The 16191-nt window shown below is 49.2% G+C and overlaps 1 protein-coding gene across 1 annotated transcript; it reads left to right on the top strand.

The window, feature by feature from the left end:
* Nucleotides 1–9911: 9911 nt before the first annotated feature.
* TMDD1 (transmembrane and death domain 1) lies at nucleotides 9912–10799 on the top strand. Its single transcript, XM_074935006.1, has one exon. The coding sequence runs from the start codon at nucleotides 9912–9914 to the stop codon at nucleotides 10797–10799; it is 888 nt and encodes a 295-aa protein (XP_074791107.1).
* The last annotated feature ends 5392 nt before the right edge of the window (nucleotides 10800–16191 follow it).

Below are 16191 nucleotides of genomic sequence, written 5' to 3'. Positions count from 1 at the left end.
TAAAAGTCCATAATGGGGACTGAAAAGAGAGAGGTGTGGGGAGGGGAAATTTCCTCGTGACATTTTATTAGAGTTTCCATCAAATTAGTGTTAACAGATTTGGAATGGATGAAGCCCTTTGACAGCCTTGTAATATTCTCATTAGTACTAATGAAAATCAAGCTGGAAGCCTCTGGATGTTGACAGTCTGGACAGGGTCTGTGTGACCTGAGCTAAACCTCTCCGGATATGTCTACACAGCAATTAAAAACCCACAGCTGGCCCAGGCCAGCTGGCTCAGGCTAAGAGGCTCTTTAATTGTAGTGTAGATGGTCGGGCTGGAGCACAGGCCAGCCACGGGTGTCTAACTGCAGCGTAGTCATGCCCTCCGTGAACTGAAGTCCCCGAGATCTTCTGAACATTGCCTGCTGCAGTCTGATCTCCAGCTGGATGCATCGGAACAGCAAAGCCTCTTGCTGATTTTCTACCCTCTCTCCCCTTTCCCTCAACATCTTCTTACTTCAAGCCGTGGTAGAAGTTAAGTGTGGTGTATCTGTATGTACTCACACCCTGAGCCGTCCGCAGGGTTTGAACTGTGGACCTTTTGTATCCAAACCCAGGCCACTTGTGCAAAAGGATTAAGAGACCAAGGGGTGAGGTAACATCTTTTATTGGACCAACTTGTGCTGGTGAGAGAAACAAGCATTTGAGCCACACAGAGCTCTTCTTGAAGCCTGGGAAAGGTATTCAGAGGCCAGGTCTACACGACCAATTTGTATCAATATAACTGAATCACACAGGGGTGTGAAAAATCCACACCCCTGAGTGATGCAGTTAGACCAGCCTAACCCCCAGTGTAGAGCTTCTCCCGTCAACATAGCTACTGCGCCTCTCGCAGGTCTTCACGTAAGTGCTGCATCAATGCAGCTGCACCAGTGCAGTGTTTCAGGTGTGGACCTGTCCAGAGTGTCGCAGCTAAATACAAGATCGAACAGATAGCTTAGCATAAGTAGTTAGCACGTGTTCCAAGGGGCTGTTAGAGGTGAAGTGGGCCTTTAACACGTCTGGAGTCACAGGACAAAAAGGAGGGCCAGTGGGTTACAGATTGTTGTAATATGCCATAAATCCAGTGTCTTTATTAAGACCATGATTTTTATAGTGTCTAGCAAAGTTATGAATTTAAGCTCCTAGGCTCATCTTTTGAAAGTGTTGTGCAAACTTCCTCATCCTCGAAGGACACTGGATTTATGGCGTATTACAACCGTCTGTAACCCACTAACCCTCCTTTTTATCCTATGACTATGGGGTGTTAACAGACCACTTCGCTTTGAATGGTCCCCTAGAACATGTGCTGACTACTTATGCTGAACAATCTGTTGGATCTTGTATTTCGCTGCGACACTCTGAGGCCAGGTCTACATTCTAGACCTACAGTATATCGGTATAACTACATCACTTGGGGTCTGAAAAATCCACACCCCTGTGCAACGTACTTGTACCAATCTAACCTCCCCGTGTAGATGGCTTCGCCTCTTGGGGAGGTGGATTAACTACCCTGGTGGGAGAAGCTGTAAAAAACCCACCTCTGTGAGGGGAGTAGCTCCCAGCGCTGGGGCACTGTTTACACTGGCGCTTTACAGTGCTGAAACTTTCACCGCTCAGGAGGGTGTTTTTTCACACCCCCTGAGCGAGGGAAGTTTCTGCGCTGTAAGTGGCAGTGTAGACAAGCCCTAATATTCTGGGACCAAGGTGGCTACAACAGCACTGCATACAAAAGGATTAAGACCATTAGGCAACAGTGGTAGGTAGCAGGCAGGTATCCTCTATGGATCGGTGATGGGGGGTGGAGGGGGTGCTCATTCATCTGTGCCACACTTCTTGTAGAATAAAAACATGCGGCAACTGGTCTGCTAGCTTATAGAATTGTCCTCGCCCCCTATAGAAAAGTGATCTCATCACACCCAGCATGCAAAGCTATTCTGTGCAGAAGCATGCTGGCATGCTTTTCTTACCTCTTCCTCTTCTTTATTTGCGTAATTTCACTGAGACTCTCACTGTAAAGCACACGGGATTTGGCCCCATGACAGTGTGCTCCTCAGCATGGTGACAGTGTCTATAGCATGCAATGCAGAGCACGCTGTGTCTGCTCTCAATCAATTAAACAAAACCTTGCCTACCCTGAAGGATTATTCATGAACTAAGTGCTAAGAACAGTAGTAAGTAACTCAATTATCTGAATGTAATAGGCAGGATTCAAAATTGAGTCACACTTTATATTAAGGTTCCATTTGATAAATAGTTCATAAAGGGTTAATAAATGACTAATGGATATTTTAGTGAATAATCAACGGTTATAGAACCCTATAGGTTGCTTGTAACCATCTACTTACATCTCTAACATCTACTAATCCATTTATTAACCCTTTAAAAACCATTTGTAAATTGAATCTTAGTATAAAGCGTAACCCAAAATTAATTCAGATAAATCTGTTGCTGGGGCCAGGAGTGTGGAGTTATTGGATTGTCTCACCTCATCCTTAGCATGGAAGCTCTTTGGGGCATCCGCTGTCTCCTTGTTACAAATGTGTACAGTGCCTAGCACAATAAGGCCTTGATCCTCCGTTGGGGCCTTGAGGGGCTACTGGAATAATTCATAACTATGTGAGAGGAAGGTGGCAGGGTTTATAAATTCAGCAGAAAGTAGGAAGCAGGTTGTCTCCCTCCTGCAGAGGAGGAATTTGGTGCAGAGTTTTCCAGGAAACCTCATCTGCGTTGAGTGTGAATTTTAGGACAGTGTTCCCAGACCCCAGTGTTGTTGCTGAAGTTCCCAGATCTAATTCAACCCCAACCACCGTGGTATTGGTGCTGGGACAGATACATAGTATGAGTCGCTTCCCTATCCCCCTCCCCCTCCTTGTTAATCTCTTGACTGCGATCTGAGTGGAAGTACAGGGAGTGCTGTGTTGGATTTCAGGGGCCTCCCTGCTCAGCCGCAAGCAGGGAATGTTTGTTTTCATTCCCTAGCCAGGGAGTAGCTAAAAGGGGTTTCCATACTGAAACCAAGTCCCTGTGTGTGTGTGATAGGACCCAGCAGGATAATAGGAAAGTGCGTTCCTTTCACGCAGACAGGAAATCCTCCGTCTACCATGCAGGAGGGCAGAGACAGTCAAACTCCTCAGAAAAAGAGTCTAAGGGCCTGATCCTGAGAGGGGCTGAGCAGCTGCACCTCCCCAAGGTGGGGCCTTAAAACAGGTCCAGCAGGTAGCTGGTTATTCATCGTGGGTGACGTAGGTTGAACCAATGTCTGATTAATTATAAGAGACCATTGCCCTTCTAAGCTGTGGCAGTAAGGGCATCTCCCGTCTGAGCGGGGCTCACTGTCTGTCTCACCTTGAGACACAGCTGTGGATCGTAACTGAACTTCCAGCAGTTCAAGCTACTAGGTTTTCATGTATTTCATAAGTCAAAGACCGATCGTTAGGCACAAAGTATCTAGCATGAGAGCCACAAGGTGGTTTTGCTTTCTGTAATAGAGACAGGCTCTCTGTGTGGTCCTGATTTAGGGAACAAGCTCAGTGCGGATCTGCTGGGGTTCATCTTGTGTATTCTTGGCTCGTTCTAAGCACGTGCACGTGTGAGAGAGTATTAAAATATTATCACCCGAAACACTACAGTCTCACACTTGCAAGCTATCGTGTAGGGTTCTGTAGTACTTTTATTTTTTTTTAAAAGATGCTGCTGGCTGGGAAATACTCCTGGTTTGCACACCAAGGAATTAGTGGGGTCAATATTGTTGCTGACAGGGAAACTTGCTGTTAAGTCTCTGGAGACTCCAGGTCAGAGTTTTCAAGTGCTTGGCACCCACAATTGGAGCCAAATTTTCAAAAGAGCTTAGATCAGCTCTTAGGGGCAGATTTTTCCGAAGTGTTACAATGGGCACTGCTGGATGCTGAGCACTTCTGAAAATCTGACTCCAGTTGTGGGTGATCAACACGTGAAAATCTGACCCCCTGAGTCTGATGCATTGTTTTTGCCTGGAGAACAAGTTGGACAGGAATTAATGGACCAGGGCTGAGGAACAGATGCCGTACTCTGCATTTCATGCATGCTCCAGAACATGACTAGTTCCAGAGCAAGTGTCATCACACTGAACTCACTGATACCAGGTTCTGGCTTCCCTGTTGGATCATCTGGTATTGACAGTCCGTAATATAACCACATATGTTCATTGACATGTGCTGAAATCAATATCAAAATACTGATCCAACAAGTAAATACTAATCAAGGTGTGGTTGATGCTAATGCCAGTAGTTAAAAACAATGGTCAAAACAGGGCTCATGTGAGTAATGTTTTGAAATTCAAGTTGATCAAGCATTTTCTGCCTGGTCTGAATCACTTTATTTTATGTATTAGGTCTGAACCAAAACCTTGGCTCTGAAACCCTTTTCTACCCTCTACTCACTAAAGTTTGACTCTGGGTCTGAACTTTACATCCTGGGGACCAATGTCCAGTTATTTCATACAGTGCCTTAGCATTTCCTGTTCTGATTCAAGCTGAGATCTGAGAGCACTGGGGAAGATACAGGAGAACATCAGCTGTTTTGGTTCACGAGAAGTCTTTTCATTTCATGTAGGTCTGAGCTTCTAGGTTCAGTCTGTGGGGCCTGGTTTGAACTTTGAGTTAAAACCAACCAAATTTGGCCTGGGTTTGCATGGAAACTGGCCAGAATCGCAGAGCTTTGTCTGCAGCGAGATGTCTAATTCTAGGGCCCTGAAGGAGATGTGGGGAAACTTCTCTTGTATGGCAGCTCCCTCTCTCTGGATCTAAAAGGGAGCAGGGGGGCTTCGGGAAGTAGCATCACAAGTGTGAAGGTGCAGAGCTATAGCGCTGCATCTGGACCAGGAGGAGATAAGACTGCAGTGGGAATTCATCCCTTCTCTGCAACCACTTTGGCTGCCTACATCAAAGACTATCCCTAGAGCAGGGGCCTTATAGACAAGATGCAGAGCAGACCCAACAAGAAGCTGCTAGGGCAGAGGGGACATGGCGAGGTTGTGCTTGTGCCCTGACTATTCTGCAGTAATGCAGTGGCTCTTAGAGAGCTTCCTTCTCTCCTCTGGCAGAACAGTGAGGGTACCCAAACCTGTGAAGGAAAGAACAATACATTACCACCTATCTGGGAGGTGGAATGCAGTTGGTCAGCTGTCTCTCAAAATCTAAGCAGCACTCTGCTTCTATAGGAACTAGGAATAAGGGTTTCACTATTTCTTTGCATTACCACTTGTTTGTTATCTGTGATATGGTTTTGCAAACCTTTTGCAAGGCTAGCACGAACCCTGTAGTAAACTTGTAACTAGTTTATTATCTTGTTTAGACCATTGCATTCCAAAAGTCAGCAAAGCCTTAGAGACATCCTGCGTCAGCTATAGCTTGGTGCATAGGGTATGTTAGCTAAGCATCAGCAAAATTGTTTGTTCTTCTTCTTTGGAATGTTTCTGAACACTGAGATTATAATTTCACATTTCACCTTGATTAAACAATGTAACAAGTAAAAAGCATTTTGGAGGAGCTTAACTATGAATTATATTTGTTAGCCAATATCATATGTTTTATATAACATTCAAAACCTTACCTTTCTCTTATCTGACTCCATACATATTTTGTAAAACCAAAGTGTCTATAGTTGCCAAGCGTAGCAGAATATCTAAAGACTAGAGAGTTGACTGTATTTCTTATTCTTCTGTTGTATACAGAGAAAGGGTCATGCAAAGGTTGCAGCCCCTAACTATAGTTCAGTTTTAGTGTTCTAATCCAGTATTCTAAAATATAATTAGGCCTGGAAGGATTAGATTTGTCGATAGAATTTGATTTCAGCATCCAGACACAAACCGACAAATTTTCCATCAGTAATCGAAATCTGGCAGAGTAAGAAAATGCTGCTTGAGAACGTGGAGTACGATTTAAGGATATTTACACGTGATGCTGACAATCTGTGTTTTAACGGTTAAAAACCTTTAACTTGAATCTCAACATCTGCTGTCATTAAATCATTGGCTGATACCCCCTGTAATTTCCTATGATTGGGAAAATGGAAAGAAATAAAATTGGGCGGGGGGGGGGGGATGGCAGGGGAAGAAATGCTTAAAACCCCGAATTCTGGGCAGCTGTGAAGATTTAAATTGATAAAAATAAAAACTGATTTCTGCCAAGCTTAAATACGATGCACTATACTCATTTACTTCCTTGTTTTGATAACATAACTTTTTCTAAATCACACTTCTAGCTACATTAGTAATTCCCATACTTTGAGTGATATATCTTGCTTGTGAGCTGAATGCCTCTAATTCAGTTAGCAAAGCCATTTACCTTACTTGTAACCATTCTATCTGTGAGAATTAGTTTCCTAGTATATCTGTTTACAAGAATCTGTTCCACAAACCATAATAAAGTTTGCTCCTTATCTGGTACAGCATTTAGCAGTGTACAGTTTTGAAAGCTGGGCTTTTCTATTTTGCCTTTGGCCTGACCGCAAACACCAGGAGGCCTTGGCTTACTTCAGTCAACAGCTCAGGTCACCAGCCCGGAGAAGGAACTGAAGCAACTATCTGGGGAGAACAACACAGATCGTCCTGCCACCAGCAAGGCGTTATCTGCACAGAGCAGTGCAAAGAGGTCCTAATACAATGGCTCGAGATGGAAGTAGATGTAATGTACTGGAACCATCTCTCCTGAGCTCTCCTCCAGATTGGGAGCCCCGACATCTTCAGGGATCTGGGTGAGAACTTGAATCAGGACCCTCAGGCTAAGGAGGAACTTCTGACCTCTTCAGTGCTGCTGGAGGAGAAGAAATATCGAGAGAAAAGCCAGCGCAGCAGAGCTCAGAGTGCCAGGGAGGAAATCTTGCAGGAGAAGCTGCGATGGCAAAGATCTCTTCATTGAGAGAAGCTGCTCTCTCCTTACAAAATGAATTGGTATAAATGTAGGTCCTGTGACTCATGGCTTCCTAAGAAGATTTTTCTCAGGTTTGCTCCTCCGGCTTCTTGCTATTTACCTCACTTTTTGGATCTCAGATCAATAAGTCTTCATTCCTGAACTTTACACACACCCTGCCTGGCTCCCGCATGTCACCCGTGGCCTTGGAACCATATTTCCCGTGCAGACTGGGAGGATATTTTGGGTGAGGAGAGGTGAAGATGTGTCAGACAAGGACAGATCTGAAGAAGAATTTGAAAACTGGAACACCCTGGAGCTTTTGCTAGAAGAAGCAGAACCAGTAAAATGACTCCATTTGGGAAGCAGGGTCCCGGGGGTTTTGATAGATCGTCCTTGAGTATTAAATGGCACTACATTTTTAAAGCGCCTTTTCTTCGTTTCTCTTAAATTTCAAGCATGATTAACCCATTCGTGTATTCAAGATACCAATAATTCCCCTTGCCTCATGCAGCACAAGGTCAGAACCTGCATGGGAGCCCCCAAGAGCAGTTTAGTCACTGCCAGAAAGGGGGGTTGGTTATTCAGCAGGAATAGCTGAAGTCTTTCTCTGTCAGTACCAAACCCATATTTCAGCATGGTGACAGCAGGAGCTGTTCTGAGGCAGGGCTCTGGCTTTCATCCAAGTCCCTGGGGTGAGGTTTTTAGTAACCATGAATTGCTAGGATCTTGGTTTAAAGATCCCATGGTGCTTTTTGGGATGGAAACTTTGGTGTCCTGGCTGCATTCCACCATGAATAATGTGCCCCCCACAACTCCCTTGGAAGCATCAGTTGAATAAGGTATCCCTCACTTCCTGTGCTAAACTATTTACACAGCGACTATGTCCTCCCCTAGAGCTGGGAGAAGTGATCAGTGACCGTAAGCCCCTGGCCTACTTCACAGGTGGAGATCAGAGAGCCCAAGAGTCCTGGCTCCCAGGCCCTGTGCTCTGACAGCTAGATCATACTTAGGGCCTCTGAAATCTGCCCTGTTTTTTCTTGACTTTCTCCAGGAGTCAAGTTGGGTTTTAAAGGATAATCTGAGGTACAGGGTTGGAGCCAGGACTCCTGGGTTCTGTTCCTTGCTCTCCCACAGACTGGGGAGTCACTTCTCTTTCACCTGCTGATAGACAAGGATAGTGCTGAGCTGGAGACCTTCCCAGGGGCCAGGTGAGAACTAGAATTCACTTGTTTTGTAGAGCACACCGCTCCTGGGAGTGCGGAGGATGTAAAGCCGGAGAAACTCTTGTCTGGAGCTGTGTTGCCACCTTGTGGCATAAGCACTGTGACTTTGAGGCTAAGGATAATTAAACTACGCACAGGTGCGCCACTCACCGGCCGCTTTTCTCCAGCTGTTGCAGATCTTCCCTTTGTTCTGCACCAGTTTTGGATCCGGAAAGGAACATGCGTGCGCGCCCCCCCTAATTTGGGGAAGGAGCGCCGTGTGGTGCTGAGAGCAGTGGTCAGGGATGGAGGACTCCTGGGTGTTTTATTCCCAGCTCTGGAGGGGAGAACCGCATTTCCCTGCTGCCCCTGTGTGGGCTCGGGGCCAGGGCCGGAGGGAAGAGCTCTTCAACCTGCCACTGCCCCTCCACCCGCTCGTGGAGCGAATAGCACTAGCGGGTGTGTGAATGTGCAGATGGCATCTCTCTGCTGGCGCAGCTACGTGTGGGCAGGAAGCTCCACGAATGGGCGGCCCCAGAAGTAACCCCCGGGAGGGAGCTGGGGACATACCCGTTGGCCTGTTCTGCAGCATGATTTTGCTTTGCTTGAGACCCTGAAGGAACGGGAGAAAGGTGACCCGCCCAAGACGGGGTAATCTGTGTAATTAGTGGGCTGTTTGTCATGCGGACATGGGTCTTGCATGCCAAAAGCCACTGGAAGCGCCTTCCGAACCTGCTCCAAGTTTGCTGACCTTTCTGATCCTCGGCGGATGTTAGCTGAGCTCCGTCTGAGTCTGCGGGCTTGTTACAGACACCCCGCAAACTGCGTCTCCAAATGGGTCACTGGCTCCAACACACGACGCATGGTGCAAACTGTCTTGGTGTGGAGGGCAGCAGGACCCCGGGGCACAGAGGCTTGCATTGCCCAGTTGATACGGGAGTGGTGCCTGGGGGGGAAGGGGATAAAGCGGAGAACTGAAGGGGCGGAGTAGAAACGGGACTGCCATGTGTGACATCAGTTGACGCTCCAGGTTCTAAATTCCACACGGCGCCACGCTCCCCACCAGCTGAGCAGGGAGAGGATCCGGTAACTCCTTCCACTCCTTTACATTTCCACCCACACCGGGATACAAATGCAAGCCCACAGTGCCAGGGCCCATGTCGGGCACTGCTGGCCGGGAGCCCACCGCTTTATGCTGGCAGAGCAGGGAACAGGGGCCTGACCACCTGGCACATTCAGGGCCAGTATTTGCACCGTCCCACCAGCTTGTGCTGTGGTCATGGCAGGCCATGCAAAGAGGGGGGTGGCTGTTCAAGACACTCCAAACCTTGCCAATAGAAGGGCCCCATGATTAACCACTGACCCTCTTCTATCGTGTTTTTTGTGAAACTCGGGAGTGCAGGAGCTGGATCTGCAAAGAGTTAGGTGCCTCGATCCAAAATTCAGGTGCTCAAAACCCCTGCTCAGCTGCTGCCTAATCTTGTTGCCACCTTAGCTTCCACTGGTGGGCGTCCTTGAATGCTCGCTGGGGCAGAGAGCGAGTGTGAGCGACTATAGCCCGGGGTGGAGACGTGAGTTCGAGTCCTCGAGCCAGGCAGAACTCGTGCTGGCTGCGTGTGCTAATGACAGGGCAGCCCATCCCCTTGCTGTGCGGGTGGACGTGGACTGATCCGTTTTAGGCATCTCAGGTTGGGGGTTGGAATGCGGAGTCGGTCTCCTGCCCAGGTCTAGCCCAGAACTCCTTGGCCTGTGCTGATATTCTCTCTGCTCAGGGTCTGGGCCCCGTTCTCCCGTGATGTTTGAGACCGTAGGAGTCGGACTCCTCTTGCTGGTTACCTGTGGCTCCTGCGAGGACACAGCAGCGGATGACATAGGCGTGCACATGATGGGCCGCATATCCGAGCTGCTTTCCCCGGAGGAATGTCGTGAGTTCTACACCCAGATCACCGGCCCCGAGGAGAACACGGAGGAGGCGCTGGAGCGACTCTTGGAGGCGAAGAACCCGCTCCGCTCCCGCCGCCGGCGGGACATCGTCCGCGCAGAGCTGTGCCGAGATGTCCTGACCCGGTGGCTCGGGGCAGAAGGCGATTCGGTGCCCTGGGACCGTCTCTCCCGAGCTCTCCGCCGGACTGGGCGCCCTGACATCTCCCAGGAGCTGGGCAAGAACTTGAACCAGGACAAGAACCTCGAGCTGAAGCGGAATGTGGAAGAATATCGCAAGGGGGTGGAACATCTGGCCGCCTCGCTCCTGCTGGAGGAGGATGAGAAACATGGAGAGACAAACCAGCACAGCAGAGCTCGGCGAGCTGGGGGGAAATCCCGCAGGGGGAGCGGATTGATGCAGGAAGGCTGGGGTGACCTCGACCTCCTCATCGAAAGGAAACCACTCCCTCCGTACAACAGGAGCCTCTTTGAATGGATCAATCCGGTGGCTTCTGGCTTCATCGGAGGGTTTTTAACCTCTTTCGTCCTCATGGCGCTTGCTATTTACTCCTTCCTCTGGACCCTGAGCCGAGACTCCATGGAGATTTCTCATCATAGCCCAGGGCCCCTGCCTGAGCATGCTGCTCACAACCCCTTGTTTGAGAATGACCTCAACTATGCCTTGATTTTAGATGAAGACTTAGGGGACAGTTTGGATGGGGATGCTTCCGATGACACCAGCTTTGAAGGGGAGCCGTAATTTGAATCTGAAACTTTTCCATCAACAGCTCCATGGGGCACAATCAATAAAATGCTCCTGTTTATGGAATCGAGCCCAGGAGTGGGGTCTGGTTTATATATAAATGTGTGCAGGGGGGTGAGATTGCAAAGTGGCTTCAAACGCCAAAGCCTGCTTCCCCCCTGCTATCTTGTGAGAACTTCCAAAGACTTAAATCTTCCTGCTGTGGATCATGAGCCAACCACTAGCTAACTATGGTGGGGGGGAAGCTCAGGAGAAACTTCCCTGGGGGAGAAGGAAGGCTATCCCACATCTGTCCCTGCAACATTTCTTGCACCTTCTTCTGAAGCATCTAGTAGTGACTACGGTGGGAGATGGGACACTGGGCAAGATGGACCTCGGGTCTCTGAGTCTGGTCATTCTTATGTTTGCAGATCCCTTACTGTTACTGTCTATTCCACCACTTGTCACAAGATGCCACTGTGCCCTAAGGAACAGCGACCTAAACTAGCTTATAAAGTCAGCCGCCCAAGGGCTCAGGGTAGGATCAGCTTGCCAGAGCAGGACCACACCATCACTGTGAGCTACTTACCGGCCTCCTTTGCTGTCTGCAGTTCCAGAGCTTGTCTCTTCCCATCGCTGGCGGAGCAGGAAAGTCTGTATTTCCCTATCCCTCCCCTAATCACTGCTGCTGTGCCTTTTTCAGACAGGAAGGAAGGTAACCAGGCTGTGCTGCCCACGGTTTTAGAAACAAGGGAGAGACAGTCCATACATTTGGGATATGGGAAGATATAGGGGTTGGCTGCAAGGGACAGGGAGCTTTGGTCTACCCGCTGCTTTCCCCTGCAGCACTCACAAGCTGCCCCTCTCATCTCTGCTTTGTGGCAGAGCTGGACCAAAAGGATGAGAGGAAAATGAGGGTTTCCTGCAGGGCCAGCTCTTTGCTAAATCTGGGGAGGGAACGCATGGGTAGCTGTACAATAATGTTTGATGTAATATTTGCCCAGCACATAAGAACCGCCAGACTGGGTCAGACCAAATGTCCATCTAGCCCAGTATCCTGTCTGCCGACAGTGACCAATGCCAGGTGCCCCAGAGGGAATGAACAGAACAGGGCAGTTATCAAGTGATCCATCTCAAGTGTCCACTCCCAACAGAGGTTTAAGGGCACCTGGAGCATGGGGTTTTGTCCCTGACCATCCTGGCCAATAGCCATTGATGGACCTGTTCTCCATGAACAGATCTGTTGTTTTGTGAACCCAGTTATAGTTTTGGTCTTTACAACATTCCCAACAAGTGAATTGCACTGTATTAATCTAACACCTGCTCCTGCCCTGGGCACCAGTGACACAGGTTTAAAGCTCATGCAAAATTCACATGAAACTGAAGAGCAGAGGTATGCTGAAATCCCATCCTGATCCCAAATAGTCCCCACCTCTATTGTGGCCTTTCCTACTCTGTCCTTGGGGGATGCAGGTGGTGCCTGAATGCCATCAAAGCCAGGCCCTGCTGCTCCAAGAATGAGACACGGAGCTCTCCCAGAGAACGTCCCAGTGCCTCTGGATCTAGCAGTCTAATATGTCCCGGTGGCTTCGGTGTTGGATGGGGAGAGAGGAGATTTAACCTCAGGTATTTGGTACCTGAATCAGCAGAGTTTATGCCCGGCAACGGGCTTCATGCCAAGAAACCCCTGTGCTTGATTAGTGCCAGGGCTGATCCCCCGGCACCTCTGGGCTTGACAGTTCCTAACCCTGGCACCTCTGCAGCAGTTATGAATGTAAAACATTGCTTGAGCCCCAGCACCTCTTTCATTGCAAACTAAGCCCTGAGAAACCCGTAGAACCTGGTGCAAACTGGGGACTTGGCTGGCCCCTTCTATATTAGCACAGGTGTCTCAGCTTCTATGCAGTTTTCCAGCAAACTGGTTTTCAAGAGCCCAAATTAAGAGTTTTGCTGGAGTTGGTTTGCTGGGCAGTCCCTCAGGAATGGTGCAGTCCAGGCAGCTCTTAACAACTGGTGGTCGACTCTGCTCCTTATTCCCCTTCCGCTGTACCAATCCTGTCCCTTAGCAATCTCTGAAACGCAGGCCATAGAATCTAGATCCTGATATTGTCTTTCTGCCATGCAGAGAATTGATCTGGAAGGACTTGTACCCTAGTGCATGATGGCAAAGAGCTAGTTCAGTCATCCTGCCTCCCTCTTATGGTATTGATCTGGAGCTATCGGCGAATCCTCCTGAGGGGAGTTTGTGGTGGGAGATTGCTCTGCATCTGAATGGCCTTAGGCTGGGATCATGCACGTTCCCACATGCTAAGAACAGTCACTTGTGGTCAGTACTCGGGCTGGGTGATGCCTAAGAAATGCAGGGGCAGGTAGGAATTAGCATTGGTGATTCAGTAGTGAGAATTCCTTGTGGGTTGTTTTTTTTTCCTCCCCTCTGAGGGCTGTGAGAGCATCACTGAATACTGGCCCTCTGGATGAATGCCCCACTGTGGCACTAACCGTTCCATGCTACCTTTTGAGCTGGGAGATAAGTAAGGTTTTAAATAGTTGCAGTATTTTTCACACCAATAGTGTGTCTTGGCTATTTCCAGAGCCCTGGCCAGCTGGCATATGGCTAGCTGCATCTTCCCTTCTCTCACTCACTCACACCCCAAACTAATGTCCCTGTGCCCCTGACCTCACAATACCCAGGGTAGGGGAGCGCAGTAGGGTGTGTGGCTGGAGCATTCTGTGCTCCAGTTGTTCTGGGGTCTGGACGGCCTGTAGGACGCTACGGGAAATGCTTGTAAGTTTGTGCTCCTAGGGGCTGCTTGCTTGAACTTCTCCTCAGAGCAAAACTGGACCCTGGACCGGACAGGATTTGGGCAGTGCAAAGTCACCTTTACTTCTCCCCTCAGACTCACCTGGGGCTAAGGCTCCTGAAAAGACCTTGGTGTTTGTAAAGTGCTTTGAGATCCTCAGCTACAGATGTGCTAAAAGCCCCTCGCACTTGTCAGGCTCCTGGGGCTCTAATCTAGACTCCTTTCCACGGTGACAAAGCCACCCAAAGAGCTTTGTGCTTTCCTAGCCCCACCTCCTCCCGCTCACCTTGGCACTTGCTGGGCCGGCACCGTGCCTGTTTGTGCCCTTCCAGCTCTCTGTCCACTTCGTTACAGAACAGCCACAGAGACACAGAGGCAGCGACCTGTGTGCTGGAGACGCTCGGCTGCTCACATGAGCAGGCGCATGCTCAGTGGGCTCTGGGGACAAATTAGGACTGTGCTGATGGAGCCAGATTCCTGGTTGCCCTGCACCTTGGGCACCCATCGTTTCCTGTAGTGCATGGTGGGTGTAACACGCTGTTTGCTCAGAATGATTGCCTTGTATTTCCACTTCTCACTGGTGTAAATGACAACCCAAGGTGCAGGGCACAGAGACTCAAACCCCTGGGGGCCGGAGGGGACCTGCTTTCAGCATGGTGCTAGAGATCTGGCTGCAGGCTGGTTTATCACACAGCTGAGGGCAATTGGCTTCACTCAGCAGAGTTAAGACTAGAATAAAAAATCGAGAAAGCATTCGGTCATTAACGAGGTGCGTTAGGGAGAGATCACCCCTCTTCCCACTCTTCTTTAGAAGTGGAATGTGACCTCTTTCTGGACGCAGGACGGCGATGGGCCGGGGGTCTGATTTGGGATGGCAGGCTAGGAGATGCGGCAGGCCAGGTGCAGCAGGCTGTGTGGACTGCAGCTTTGACCTGGAATGAAGTTTTGCATGAATTCAGATGCTTCCAGGCACATTTACTCATCAGCCAGAATTTCAAAAGAGCTGAGCACCCAGTAGCTCTCCTATAGGCAACTAAATATTCCCAGTGGGGCAGGGCTGGGAGCAAGCACTTGTGAAAATCTGGCCTGTGTGGGCTGCTAACACCCTGAGTGCTCCGCCTAAGCTGTCTGCATTTGGCCTCTCTAAAGACAGTGACTACTTAGAAATTTTAACTCTTAGTCTCCCAATGTCTCATTTCCCTCCTGTCTTTGAAATGGACCCTCTCCTATTAGCCTCCTTCCCACAGGGGCTTCACGACTGTCTGCAAAGGGTTGGGGCACCTTAGGCTAAACCCTCCCGGAACAAGTAGCATGCTGACTCACCATCCTCCCGCACCCTGGCCCTTTCGACTGGCTGCCCTGACACTCCCCAACCCAGCCCCCTGCCCTTTAGACTTGGGTGATTTAGTATCTGATTCAGGGCTCACTTAGAGGCGTGTCTGTGTGTTTGATTCATTGCTGCTTCCCAGAATGCTGACCTCATTGTTTGTGTTCCCAGAACTGTAATGACTCTGGACCTTAGCACTGATTGATTGCCCTTCCGGCAGCTGCCTGCATGGAAAGGGCAAACTCCACCGTCCAGAAAGCCATGGCTTGGTATAGCCCCAACTCCTGGTTAGCCAGGCCCTAGGCAGAGCGATCGTTTGGAGAGTAACATCCACTCCACACAGCTGGTTTGCCTGGGAAATATCTCTGTCCAGGAGCAAATCCCTCATGCCGAGTCTCTGTTTAGACTCCAATCTGCTCAGCATTAGGGGGAGTGGAGCTGCTCCATGTGCACACACACTTCAGGACCCTGCAGGTTTTGGAGACAGCGGGAGGCAATTAGCTTCCTCTCCCCTAAAATCTAGTCTGATGTCTAGATCTGACAGCTCAGTGAGGCTGTTTCCATGGCGTCCCCAAGAGTACCACTAGGGGGTGCTGCTGTGTGCACAGGCAACAGCGTAAGCCACACGTGGGGGCAACCTGCTGCTGGATTCCCTGAAGATAGAGGGACCTGGCTGCAGCATTTAGCCAGCCAGTGTGGGCGTGCTAGGGATCCTGCCTAGTTAGAGGGGGTGGGAAGCAACTTTCCAAGGGATGCCAATTTTCACGGTGTTATCCTGAGTCTTCTGATACTTGATGTCGTTTCTTAAAGCCCTGGCTCCTAGAGTCAAGTGACCATATGAGAATCGGAGGGGTGGGTGGGATTTTTTTGTTTTAAGGGGCTTCTAGCCTTGAGGGTTGTGTAGAAAAGCTAGGAAATGGGATGGGCCAGTAACCTGCAGGCTCAGAAACCAGAATGAAAACACAAAGATCTGCACATTTATGTCTTTAAAAAAAAAAATTTTTTTTTTTTTTTTTAAAGAAAGAAAGAGAGACCTGACTCTTGATTTTTGAATGTTTGGGATTGGCAAGTCAGTGCTGTAGGCAACTGAGAGAACCTTTACTGCAACCTCCTTCCTATGGCTTCAGAAATGCGGGGTGAGCCAGTCATTATAGCCCAGGTCTTTCTGCTCCACCTTGGAGCTTTGTTTAGCCTCACTTTACCTCCATGTTTTCTGAGGCCATGTGCTGAGCCAGCAAGTACTTGTCCTGCTCCACCTGCTGAGTTCCTGCTACAGAGGCAC

This window comes from Natator depressus, chromosome 20 (assembly GCF_965152275.1).
Source record: "Natator depressus isolate rNatDep1 chromosome 20, rNatDep2.hap1, whole genome shotgun sequence".
Lineage (NCBI taxonomy): Eukaryota > Metazoa > Chordata > Testudines > Cheloniidae > Natator > Natator depressus.
The sequence above is the reverse complement of the archived record's forward strand: the minus strand, read 5'-3'. Positions and strand labels throughout refer to the sequence as shown.